Raw genomic sequence first — 12,507 nt, forward strand, 5'->3', positions numbered from 1 at the left:
CCCAAAACATTAAACATCCAATAAAGAACATTTCAATCCATAAGTAAATCAAATATCTGACGTGGGCATAAAACCACGTGAAGAGCACACTGAAAAATAACCTCAACCGAAAGCCCATACCCGTGTCGTGTTTCGCCCCCTCGCGGAATAGCGGATACATCGATGACGTTTTCCAACCCTAACAAACCCAATTCCGCTCATATATATATATATATATAAAAGCCCCCTGTTTCGCCAGACTGCTCTCACTCACTGCCCCGTTCCCCATACCTCTCTCCTCCGTCCTTCGCCATGAGCTCCGCCATTGCCAATGGTGGGAAGGCCGCCGGCCCTGGCCGTCTCGCCACCGTCTACAGCGAGGTCCAGACCAGCCGCCTCAATCACCCTCTCCCTCTCCCTTCCGTCCTCGGTGGTTCCTTCAAGATCGTCGATGGCCCCGCGAGTTCTGCCGCTGGGAATCCGGGTATGTTCATGTAGATCTGATCGTCTCGTCGTTGTTTGTGGATGGATCTGAGATTTTGTTGTGTTGTTGTGGTTGATTCAGATGAGATTGCGAAGTTGTTTCCTCAACTGTTTGGTCAGCCCTCGGCTCTGCTGGTTCCGACTGGATCTGCTCCTTCTGAGTTGAATAAGACTATTAAGATCGGTGTTGTGCTTTCTGGGGGCCAGGCTCCCGGTGGGCACAACGTCATCTCTGGCATCTTCGGTGAATCTTCTGTCTTGCCTCTCGATTGTGTTCGATTCTGGTTTATCTATTGATGTCTATTTTTTGGATTGTTGGATTGTTTCTAGATTATTTGCAGGATCGGGCAAAGGGAAGCACGATATATGGATTTAAAGGAGGCCCGGCTGGGATAATGAAGTGCAAGTATGTTGAGCTGACCACGGATTTTATCTATCCTTACAGGAATCAGGTATTCCAAATTTGTGCAGTGATTCTTCTTCTTCTTCTTTCTTCTTTTTTTTTTTTAAATTTGCAATTGGACATGGTGCCCTCATCTTAAGATTGAAATTCTTGGTCTCTTTGAAAAATATAGTGTACCAATTTCATGTGTTAGGGCCATTATGCTCCAAAGGGTGTAATTCAAGAGGTGTGTGTTATCCTGACCTGTTAATTATAGTCATCAATAGCCTTCTGACCTCTCTTCTATCATTCTTGCTTGACTTGATTGCTTTTAAGAACCCATCTGAAAAGAGTATCGGTTTCTGACTTTTGGTTGGTAACTTGTGGTTACTTATACTCGCAAATTATAAATGAGCTCTTTTTAAAAAAATGTGTAAATCTGGGTTATATATTGAACACTGTTTTAGGAATTCTGCTTAAGGTGTTTTAATTGCACCATAATCTGAAATTGGAATATAATAAATCTTCTTATGCATAATTACTGAGTGATGAAATGAATCATAATGGTTTGGTCAATAAAAGGGAGACAAAATAAGACAAGAAAGGGAGTGATAGGGAGTTATATGAGTGCAAAGAAAGTAAATGAATTCCTTGCACTTGTTATAATTAGTTTTCCTAAATGATTTTTATTGCTGGGTCATGTTTTCTAGGATTGGCACCTATTTCTTCATATTGCTTATGGTGCCATATGAAGGACTTATTAGTCTAGATTGTGCTAGGCTGTGTAGGAGTTACTTGATACTTGAGAGTGTTCTTTTGTATAAGGCATATGAGCACACTCTAATAACTACTTCTGCTAGATGAGACAAGAAAGATGAGTCAGCGGGTCATGGGGCTGCTTTAGATATTATACTTGATCTTCATTTGTGAGACTGCAGGTGTATGATTGTCTAAATCTATCATTTCCTCCAGATTTTTGTTCCTATCAATATTAGTTTTATTTTATCTCTAGGAAGTTGGGAAAGATTTATTTTAATTTGAAGGTCACATTGAGGGAAAGGTACCTTGACTCAATCAAAGAGTGTGTGATGCTTTTGTGATCATTTGTGGAGAAGCATGCGATCTGAGTCAGTCTCTCTTCCAGTAGGATGTTTTTGGTTCACATGAAATTGTGCCACGACTGGCTGAAGTTTGTTGACTGCAGTTATTTCTGGCATTTGGTCTTATCTGATCCAATCTCTAAAGCATGCACATGAATGGAATTCCCATTTTGCAATTTTATTTGTTGAATTTGGGAGTTCCTGACCATCAGACATTAGTGGATACTTTTGTAACTCCCTCAACCCACCTGCTTAAAACAATGCTTTTGCCTACAACTCTCACTTCAGAGGAACTCTCACTCCCTAGGAACTCCACGCTTCCAACATTTTCAAATGACCAAACACATCTTAGCGTCAACACGCACAGAAAAGAAATCTGTCCATATATTAAAAGGAGAATATTATCTGTTTGTAGTTTTTAAAATAATAAAACAAATTGGATGTTGTGTACCCTAGAAGGAAGGAAAGCATTGGTTCATGTCATGGCAAATTTCCTTAAGGTACTCTATTTAAACTTGCGATGATGAAAAATTTAAATTTTTTTAATCAAATAGTTTCGATTAAATTGTCCTATTGTTGTGAAGATATGACTTATGGCTTTATGTGGTACAAGTCCTATTTTGGAGACCATGGGTTTTGAGGTTATCATAGTAATGCCAAAATGTAATTTTGACTCTGGTTGTTTAACAATATTAAATAGAGTAAGACTTGCCTTCGTAAAAATTCTAGTGTGCAATTTTAACCATTTTCATTCTTTTGAATGCGTTGTTACTGTTAATTATTTTGGGTTTCTGTTATGTTAATTATTTGGCAAAAATGTATACTTATGTTGCGTTATGTTTATGCCCAAAGTTATAGATAATGTTGTTCGTCGTGCAAACTGTTTATTGCACTGTGGTTGATCATACATAATTTTTTGTTTGATTGAGGTGTGCTTTCATGATTTTGAAAGTTTGATGTTTATTAGTTATTTTCTTTCTGGCTTTCTGCCTAGCAAAAAAACATTGACGGGCCAGGTGGGCATTTACTCAACCTTGTATGCTTTGTTCTGTTATAATTAATTTTTCTGATAATGTGGTTGACTTTTTATAGAGAATGATATAACAAATTATACTGTCCTATTCTCCCAGGTTTTGTTCTTATACTTCATTTATATTCTTAACAGGGTGGGTTTGATATGATCTGCAGTGGAAGGGATAAGATTGAGACTCCAGAGCAGGTGATGTATCTCTGTTTTATTTTAAGTAGGTAACCACATGCTTTCTGCATATTGTACATCTAATTTGTAGTTTGTCGGAATCTTTTATTCTTATGACATTTTTAATGCAGATTACTAATTTTTTCCTCCATATGACAGTTTAAGCAAGCTGAAGAAACAAGTTTAAAGCTAGATTTGGATGGACTTGTTGTTATTGGTGGGGATGACTCTAATACTAATGCATGCCTTCTTGCTGAGAACTTTAGGTAATATTTGTTGGTCATTTATAAGTATTGTTGTTATTTTGATTGTCAATGTCTAATTACTTGATTAATGTTATGCATATTTGAACCTCTGATTATTTATTTATTTGTTTTGTCATTCTGTATTGTTCTTGGAATTTAATTTCTTAGTACTTGTTTGTTGGAAAATTAGGCAAAAGAATATTAAAACACGAGTGATAGGCTGCCCAAAGACAATTGATGGAGATTTGAAATGCAAGGAGGTTCCAACAAGCTTTGGATTTGATACAGCTTGCAAGGTAAGTTTTGGTTGTTGATTCCCCAGTTCAGTCTGTATCTCTCTGCTTTATGGTGCTCCATAATCCCAGTTAATGCCACCACTCATGTATATTCTTCTTGTTAGTAAGAAAATAGCCATTTTGCCTTACACAACCTGCCATCTTATAAGTCTTTCATTATAATTTTGTAATATAAGTTACCTATATGAGGTGCTAGCTAAAATCATATTATCAGCGAAAGCAAAATTTCCTGTAATTTCTTGTGCTTTCTGTTTCATTTTTTTTCTGCATATTCAAAACAGGAAGCGCTTTCTACTCTGATATTTGTCCGCTAATATGACTCTGTTTCACTGATGATCTTTTCTCTATCTGTTCTCTGTTTTATTACTGCATCCAGCCCAAAGTTGCCTGTCTTTATTATTTATAGAATCATCTGGTCCTTATTGGGGTGAAAGAATGTCATCAATGCTAGTTACTTTTTTCTCCAACACAAGCCAAACAAGCGATTCTATTCTCCTCTGTGTCACATATAAATTCTTCATTCAGTTTTTTGTTTAGAATGTTTATTTATGTATCCTATTTTTTTTTCCTTTGCCATTTGTAAGTTTATTATTATTATTATTATTATTATTATTATTATTATTATTATTATTATTATTTTGCTGTTTTCCTAGTTATATATAGATTTGCAAATCTATTGAAGGTCTTTTATATGGCATAGGATCAAATTTCTAGTTTGTGTCCCAAGTCTCTCAATTTTTGCTTATGTGGTATGAGACAGATTATAGTGATGCTTTCTTTGAGCTAATCTAAATTTTCTGAACATATTATGCTTTTCAGATATATTCGGAAATGATAGGAAATGTGATGATAGACGCTCGTTCAACTGGCAAATATTATCACTGTAAGCATGCTGATGTTTAGAGATCTTTATACTGATCTTGAGTTTTGTATTTAATGGGTCATGTTCACAATTAGATTTTGATTCAATAATTCCTCTTTAAAACAATCAATTAAGGGTATTTCAGCTTGTTAGTACAAATGATTTGTGTTGTGCAGTTGTAAGGCTGATGGGCCGTGCTGCTTCTCACATCACATTAGAGTGTGCATTACAGACTCATCCAAACATTACCATCATTGGTGAAGAGGTGCCTTGCTTGTTCCTTAAGTTCTTCTACATTTTCAATGTCGTGCCAATTTGTTTTTATGTACTATGATTGCAGTTGAGAATATTTCCTTTGTTTGTCTTTATTCCAGAACATTCTTGTACTGCATAGTATGATTTTATGATTTGATTGATGCTGAATTGGAATTGGGGTGCGAATTTGTTTTGCTTTGCCTGAAGTCAGGCCTTTGAATGGTGGCTATGAGAAAGAGTGCTCTTTTTGTTGTTGTTGTTGGGGGTCTGGTTTGTAGTAAGAGTGGCATGGAAAAGGAGGCATGTGTAGCCATTTCAAGATGAGTCGACAATATGAGCTTGGTTGGATGATGGGTGAGTTTTATAAGCTTATGTGTTTATGGGGTGGTAGGGCCATGATGGATGATTCTTCCATTTAAATTGATTGTTGTTGTTGGGGTATGGGTTGTGGTAGTAGGGGTAGCATGGAGGCGTCTGTAGCCATATTTCGAGACGAGTAACCAATATGAGCTTTGTTTGACATGATGGGTGAGGCAGGTAGGCTTACGTGTTTGGGGGAGAGAAGGTTATGTGGATGAGACTTCCATCTGAATTAATGAGGGGGTATCTTCTGTTTCTTTTTTCATACGTGAAAGGTTCTGTGCTTCCATTTATAACAATAAAGTAATATATTTATGATTTTTTTTTAAAGAAAAGGAGCTGGACAATTATTTGCTTTCTAAGCGTTTCCTTTTTTTTTAGAAGTGAATAATTTAACTATATGAAGTTGATTGAAATAGAAGTCAACACAGCAGTATGAGTATGTCTCATTATCTGTCAGAACTAGCTCTTAGTTATAACCATGTGGATTAATTTGGGCACTAGGCGTGTGCCCTTTCAAGAGTGAAAGGGACCATCGATCTGTAAATAAATGAGAATAGTAAATATTCACAAGAGTTTTTAATTGTGAAGTTTATTGCAATTGATTACTATTAGCATTCAGATCTTTTCTTGTTTTTGGTTTGTTTGCTTTTTAAATTTTGTTATTTTTATTTTTATTTTTGTACAATAGCAAATTGGTTGAAGCTGAAGCTATCACAATAGAACAGCCAGGTTATTAACACATATTAAAGGCAAAACTAAATGCGAGAATCATTAGATATATGGTACCTTTTTGAGACTTTCTTCAGGTAGCTCATTTTGTTACTAATATCTTCACTAAATGCTTGTATCAGCTAGTTAAGTTGGTGGCCAGGAAATGAATGGCTGGGAGGGATTGCCATTTCTTTGTTCTTCTTTTCATCTTCAGATTTTAGCTCGTCTGCAAGCTGTCTTGTATATTCTTTCGTTATGTTTGCTCTTGTCTTATAGCAGCATTTTCTGCTTGTGTGCTTCTTGTTTTCACTTATATTAAATTTATACTGGATTCTGTTCAGATTGCTTTCTTGTGTGCTTTTTGTTTTCTTCTGCATTTAATCGATTTTATCCCTTAGTGTGATTACTTTTAGATTATGCTCTTTGTATACTTTTTCCTTTCTGTTGCTACTCTTGTTTCATCTCATTATTCCTTATTCTTGATTTAGCATCTCTTGTTATTGCTTATTGGACTATTAATTATTAATCTTATGATTCTCATCTGTTATAGGTGGCTGCCAAGAAGCAAACTTTGAAAAGTGTGACAGATTATATTACTGATATCATTTGCAAACGTGCGACATTGGGATATAACTATGGTGTCATTCTTATTCCAGAAGGCTTAATTGATTTCATTCCTGAGGTAATATGAATATTACTGTATTTGGTCCCTTGTCCCCCTTTAATAGAAATACAACCACTTAAATTTCTTGAGTTCAACTTTTTTCTTACTTCAGTTCTTTGCTATATTGGCACCTTAGCTGCATTGGAATTGTCATTGTATATTTGCTTTCAGGTCCAACAACTGATTGCAGAACTGAATGAAATCCTTGCTCATGATGTTGTTGATGAAGAGGGAGTTTGGAAAAAGAAACTTCAGAATCAATCACGGCTTCTGTTTGACTTTTTGCCTCAAGCCATCCAAGAGCAATTATTGCTTGAGAGAGATCCACATGGGAATGTACAGGCATGTAAAATTATTTTAGTTTGTGTTACCAATTCTTATTTTTGTGTTTTATTTTGCATCATCTAGACACATTTGTTATTGACTAAAGCCTCTTCTTTACCTCTTTTTAGGTTGCTAAAATTGAAACTGAAAAGATGCTTATATCGATGGTTGAAACTGAATTAGAAAAGAGAAGACAGGAGGGAACTTATTCAGGGCAATTTAAAGGACAGTCTCACTTTTTTGGGTAAGTTTGTGATGCATTTGTTACTATTTCGTCCTCAAATAGTCAAATCTCATGTCTTTTAAGGCTTTTATTCTTTTTTATCCAAAAACAAGTGCAAATCTGATTTGACTTGGTAGTCCAATTTGATATATTTGGGACTGTATGAGTGACCTACAGGTTGCATTAAGCTTGAGGTTTCTGACCTGGTTTAATAGGTTCCATGTGGCCTCTTGATGAAAAATTGGGTCATGGCACTCAGGAGCTTTGTTAGGTTGGATGCAATGACGTGCATAGACTGCATAACAAAGTCGAGTCTATTGTTTTTGGCATTTATTGCATTTAAGACCATGTCCATTTTTATTCTTTGATAATATGTGACTCGATTTTAACCATACTAAGCTTATTTTGATTGACACGTAAAGTGGCATTTACCAAAATATGTGAAAACCTGGTTTAATAGGTTCCATGTGGCCTCTTGATGAAAAATGGGTCATGGCACTCAGGCGCTTTGTTAGGTTGGATGAAATGACGTGCATAGACTGCATAATAAAGTGGAATCTATTGTTTTTGGCATTTATTGCATTTAAGACCATGTCCATTTTTATTCTTTGATAATATGTGACTCGATTTTAACCAAACTAAGCTTATTTTGATTGACACATAAAGTGGCATTTACCAAAATATGTGAAAATATTATTTTATCATGGTAAGTATGACTTTTGTAGAAAGTGCTCGTCAGCACTTGTGGCTCCCTTTACTACTTTTGGAGCCAAACAACCCTGATTTTGGGAAATAAATAAACGGATGGGTTGTATCAAGGAATTAGTTTCATGTCATGCTTATATGTTGAGATAGTTTGATTTGAGCCTACCTGATCCGTTGTTATCCTTATTTTAGAAAATTAAATTTCTCTTATTTTGTCTTTGATTGTGGATTTATATTTTTTATTGTTCCCAGTAACATCTTTTATTTGATTTATATAGATATGAAGGACGATGTGGTCTACCTACAAATTTTGATGCCACTTATTGCTATGCATTGGGTTATGCTGCAGGGGCTCTTCTTCATTCTGGGAAAACTGGTCTCATTTCCTCGGTCTGTCCTTCTGCCATTAGCTATGATTTTGTAATTTAACATATTCTTATGATGACCACTCATGTTACATATCTAGTGGCTAGGATTGTAACTTTATGTGAATTAGCTGATTGACATTTTTTTAAGTAAAATTTGACTATCATTTGAAATAAACAAAGGATATCAATCAAAAAGGTTCACAGGTTAAACATGAACTTGGGGTTATATGCAGAATAATATTAGAAGGTTCATATCTAGTGGCTGCTGTGAATTCTTTCCCTGATTATGAGTTTGGGTTAGTTTTGGTTTTAAGCTAAATCTCAGTTGTTACAATTGTTTTTTAAAGCCACAGAGCCTTGAAATTGTCATGAATATGCCTTTAAATTGTTGATTGTGCAAAGAAACTTTTTTTAAAGGCAAAGTTTGATAGTTTTCCTTGTGAATTACTAGAATAGCTCCAGTATACATTTACACTTGCCAATCATGAACTTCAAATGTCTTTTGAAGCTTCCACTAAATTGGCAGGACTAATGGGCAATCTTTTTTCAGTTGGGTGGCATTTCCTGGTTCATATTTTTTGGTTGACAAGAGCTAAGGAAAATGAAAACTTGATTTGATTTTAAAATAAAATTTCTGTTTTGATTGATTATGTAAGAATTTCAAGTGGAATAGATGGTTGTGAATTACTCCACTATTTGTTCTAAGCAAGGGTTGCAAATACTTGACTATGCTTGTTAAGTTTGGATTCTGATACTGGAACAAATATTTGATTTGGTGGGTGTGGAAATAAATTTTGTGATGATTATAAAGTACTGGAGTCGTCTGATGCAGTTCTTTTGAAAATATTGAGGCATATTTGGGCCAGCTTAAAGCAATATAATTTGGATGGGCAGGTTTGCAAAGGATCATCTAGCTTCCATACTCATCTGTGACTGAGCTTGGTGAATGTTTTGTTTTTCCCGTTGCTTGATTTAAGTAATCTATGATATATTTCCAAAATTATTTTAGGTTTACTGCATATGCTTATTGATGTTCGGTATATTCATAATCTGGTATGATCTCAAGTTTATATCTTTCAAAATAATGAATAAATTTTAACTTTTATTTAAACTACACCTTTATAATTTTTATTATGTATAAACTTTGCAGTTTATTGCTTTGAAAACTTTTTACTTGTTTAAAAGATATTTGTGAATATTTACTTTGATACTATGCTCAATTTTTGTGCCTTTTCTAGGTTGGCAACTTAGGTGCTCCTGTTGAAGAATGGACTGTTGGAGGGACTGCCTTAACTTCACTAATGGATGTTGAGCGGAGGCATGGTATGCATCCTCTTGCTTTGCATTTATGTTGAGTTATGTTTTTTTTTCCGATATTTCATAATCATGCTCATTACTATTCTCTCAACAGGAATTCATAGTTTTGAATATTTCCCAGTCACTTAAATTAGTGGTGTCTGAGTTGGGGAGTGCATTTTACCAAAAATTCTGTACTTGTTACTTAGGAAGGACCCTGTTGCCTAATTTATACAATTCCTTGAGTCCCCTTCGTTCTGCCTAGCTACTCAATTTGATAGTTCTTTCCTTGAGGTGAAATACTATTGGTTGCATGATGGTCTTTATCAGGTATCCAGGTGTTTGACCTAAATAGTTAGACCTATTAAGTCAATGGTTTGTAGGGATGACAATTGCAATGCCATAATCGTGTCGTGACACTCAAAGGTAGGCCTCGTTTGGATTGGCTTTTAATAAAAGTGCTTTTTTAAAAGCACTTTTGGAAAAAGTACTTTTAGAGTAAGTTAAGTGCTTATGTATATTTTTTTGTTTGGATGTAGTAGATTCACAAGCACTTTTTCAGTTGTGAAAATGTTTGGATGTTTATTTCAAAAGTACTTATATAGCGAGAAATTACTAAAATGCCCTTTTACTGAATTATGATAATAACTCAATAACTTAATACATTACTCACATGCCTTAGTTAACAAATAAATAATATTTGTCACTATTGTTATTTTTATAATTTAATGTATTATTATTATTATTATAAGGGTTATTATGATTGTTGTTGTTATTTTTTTTGTTGTTCTGATTATTATTATTATTATTATTATTATTATTATTATTATTATTACATTATGATGCCAATCTTGTTAGCCCAATTGTTAAAAATATAATGCCAATCTTTGACATTGAATGGCAAATATATATGATAATATCTGAGCAAGCTTCCATGCTAGCAAGAATTGCTTGCCCAAGTTTAATAATATTGTCTAAACATAAGTAAGATCATACCCATTATTATATCAGGCATCAATTTTTACTGCATTATATCTAGCATTGGTTCAACTGCTCAATATTAATTATTTTGTTTGCTAAATATAAGCATAACCATACTGGAATCTAGACTACAAATGACTTGAAAACAAATGGTGCAGCAAAGGACTAGCATACACAATCCTCAAGTATCTTATGGCACCTATTAATCCTGTGAGTAACACTAGTCAACCCCACCTCTGGTGATAAAGTAGTCGGTCAACCTCTGCATCAACTATGGTAATGCTGCATGAGCTGTATTAAATTTACTTGACTGATCTTTATAGTATGAGGAACTCAGATCTGGTGATAGGGCTGAACTGAAATTGAGTGAATCCCTCTGAGCAAAACAACTTGACCAATGGAAGCCAGAGGATGAAAAATCACTATTGCTTGTCTTATTGGTGGTGAGAATAAATGTTATAAATGAATGAGAGCTGTCCAAGAAAAGAGGCGGAATATTGCTTTCTATGGCAGCAAAGAGATCTAGATAATGATTGAATTTGAGGTTCAGAGCTGAAGTTGATGCACTATGAGAATCCCCTTGGGTACATTATTTTCTTGTTCAAGCAAACTTGTATTCTTTCTCTTGATGTGAGCTTGTTTAAATCAACCTGAAGAATAAACAAGGCTCATCAATACTTTCATCTTCTAAAATTAGGTCATGATAGGAGCCCTGGGGATAGATTTGAAAATGAAGTCTTGGAATAGAAGACTATATAAGATTTCAGATAGTTTAATATTGTGGCATGGGAAAGTAAGTTAATTGATTAGAATAGCTATGCCAGGAGCTCTTCTCTAGCAAATTGGACTGGGTTGATTCCATGTTGGTAGAAACTTATTTATCAAGACAAATGATATTTGCATGTAACAAAGATCACTCATAACATATATGCATAAAATTTTCAATTAGTTGAGGAACAAATACATAAAAAAATAGTTGGTTTATAGATGTTTGTAAATAGATGGTTAACAACAGTGGCCTTGCTTTCCAATTGTTTATGATAAAGAGTTTCTTTCTCTAATGTTTCAAATTTTCACGTGTAGGCAAGTTCAAACCTGTGATCAAGAAGGCCATGGTTGAGCTTGAAGGTTTGTTTCCTACTCTTAAAGCATATGTGTTCAATCGTCATCCCAGAAATTCTTGACTTGTTTGACACATTGTTAAATTCAGGTGCACCATTTAGAAAGTTCGCATCCATGCGAGATGAATGGGCCATGAAGAATCGGTACATCAGCCCAGGTATGCATCGTCTTTGAATCAAAATAATTTCATCATTATTTCAAATTGAAAATGTTCATTATGAAACTATTCTACAGGCCCCATTCAATTTATTGGCCCTGGATCCGACGACATCAACCATACCTTGCTGCTGGAACTCGGAGCACAGGCTTGAGAGGTCGATTTTATTTCCAGTTTGTCTTGAAGAAATAGATCGAGTTGTTGTGCATGACATGCGAGAGTCTGATGGTTGAGTTTTATATGCATTCTTGTTAAGAACAACTAATAAAATTCATTGCACAGTGCTTGGTAACATTGGCTGAAGCGAAATGCAGAGTGCTTTTGTTCTCAATCATTTCTAATATCTTGCTTATGAATGACTATCCTCATTTAATCATGCTCAGTAACAATTTAACCTTTGTTTGTTTGCTACTTGTTTCCTTAATGTCAATTTGGTCTTTTGTCTGATTAATCCTTGTGAAGTGTGTATTATTTTTCTTTTTAGTTTTAAATTTTGCTGGTCTTAGCTCAGTTTGCCGCTTTGCTGAAGTAATGCTGTTTTGAGGAGGGATTTAGTGCATGTTATCCAATTACTTGTTAACTGTCAAATCGTGCAGTTTTAGATTTAATTTATTAATATTATCTTATGAACTAAAGCTGGGGATTATTCTTTGATTTTATTATTATGTTTTTTTAGGGATGAATCCAATGCGTTCAAATATTTGGTTTACCAACTACATATATTTTCTTGTTTGGGTGAACTTGATGTTTTCTGAGACTGCTTTCAGGAAATTATTTTTCTTGAAATTGTGTG

At 34.7% G+C, this 12,507-nt stretch overlaps 1 protein-coding gene across 1 annotated transcript; it reads left to right on the forward strand.

The window, feature by feature from the left end:
* The first annotated feature begins 220 nt into the window (after positions 1–220).
* LOC120252102 (pyrophosphate--fructose 6-phosphate 1-phosphotransferase subunit beta) lies at positions 221–12,090 on the forward strand. Its single transcript, XM_039260631.1, has 16 exons — positions 221–463; positions 545–706; positions 793–914; positions 3,110–3,163; positions 3,302–3,408; positions 3,578–3,683; positions 4,503–4,566; positions 4,722–4,810; positions 6,425–6,556; positions 6,710–6,880; positions 6,991–7,106; positions 8,069–8,180; positions 9,397–9,481; positions 11,519–11,563; positions 11,646–11,714; positions 11,792–12,090. Exons 1-16 carry the CDS (start codon positions 292–294, stop codon positions 11,866–11,868), a joined length of 1,683 nt encoding a protein of 560 aa, XP_039116565.1. The 5' UTR covers positions 221–291; the 3' UTR covers positions 11,869–12,090.
* Positions 12,091–12,507: the final 417 nt, after the last annotated feature.

This window comes from Dioscorea cayenensis, chromosome 3 (genome assembly GCF_009730915.1).
Source record: "Dioscorea cayenensis subsp. rotundata cultivar TDr96_F1 chromosome 3, TDr96_F1_v2_PseudoChromosome.rev07_lg8_w22 25.fasta, whole genome shotgun sequence".
Taxonomy (NCBI): Eukaryota; Viridiplantae; Streptophyta; class Magnoliopsida; order Dioscoreales; family Dioscoreaceae; genus Dioscorea; species Dioscorea cayenensis.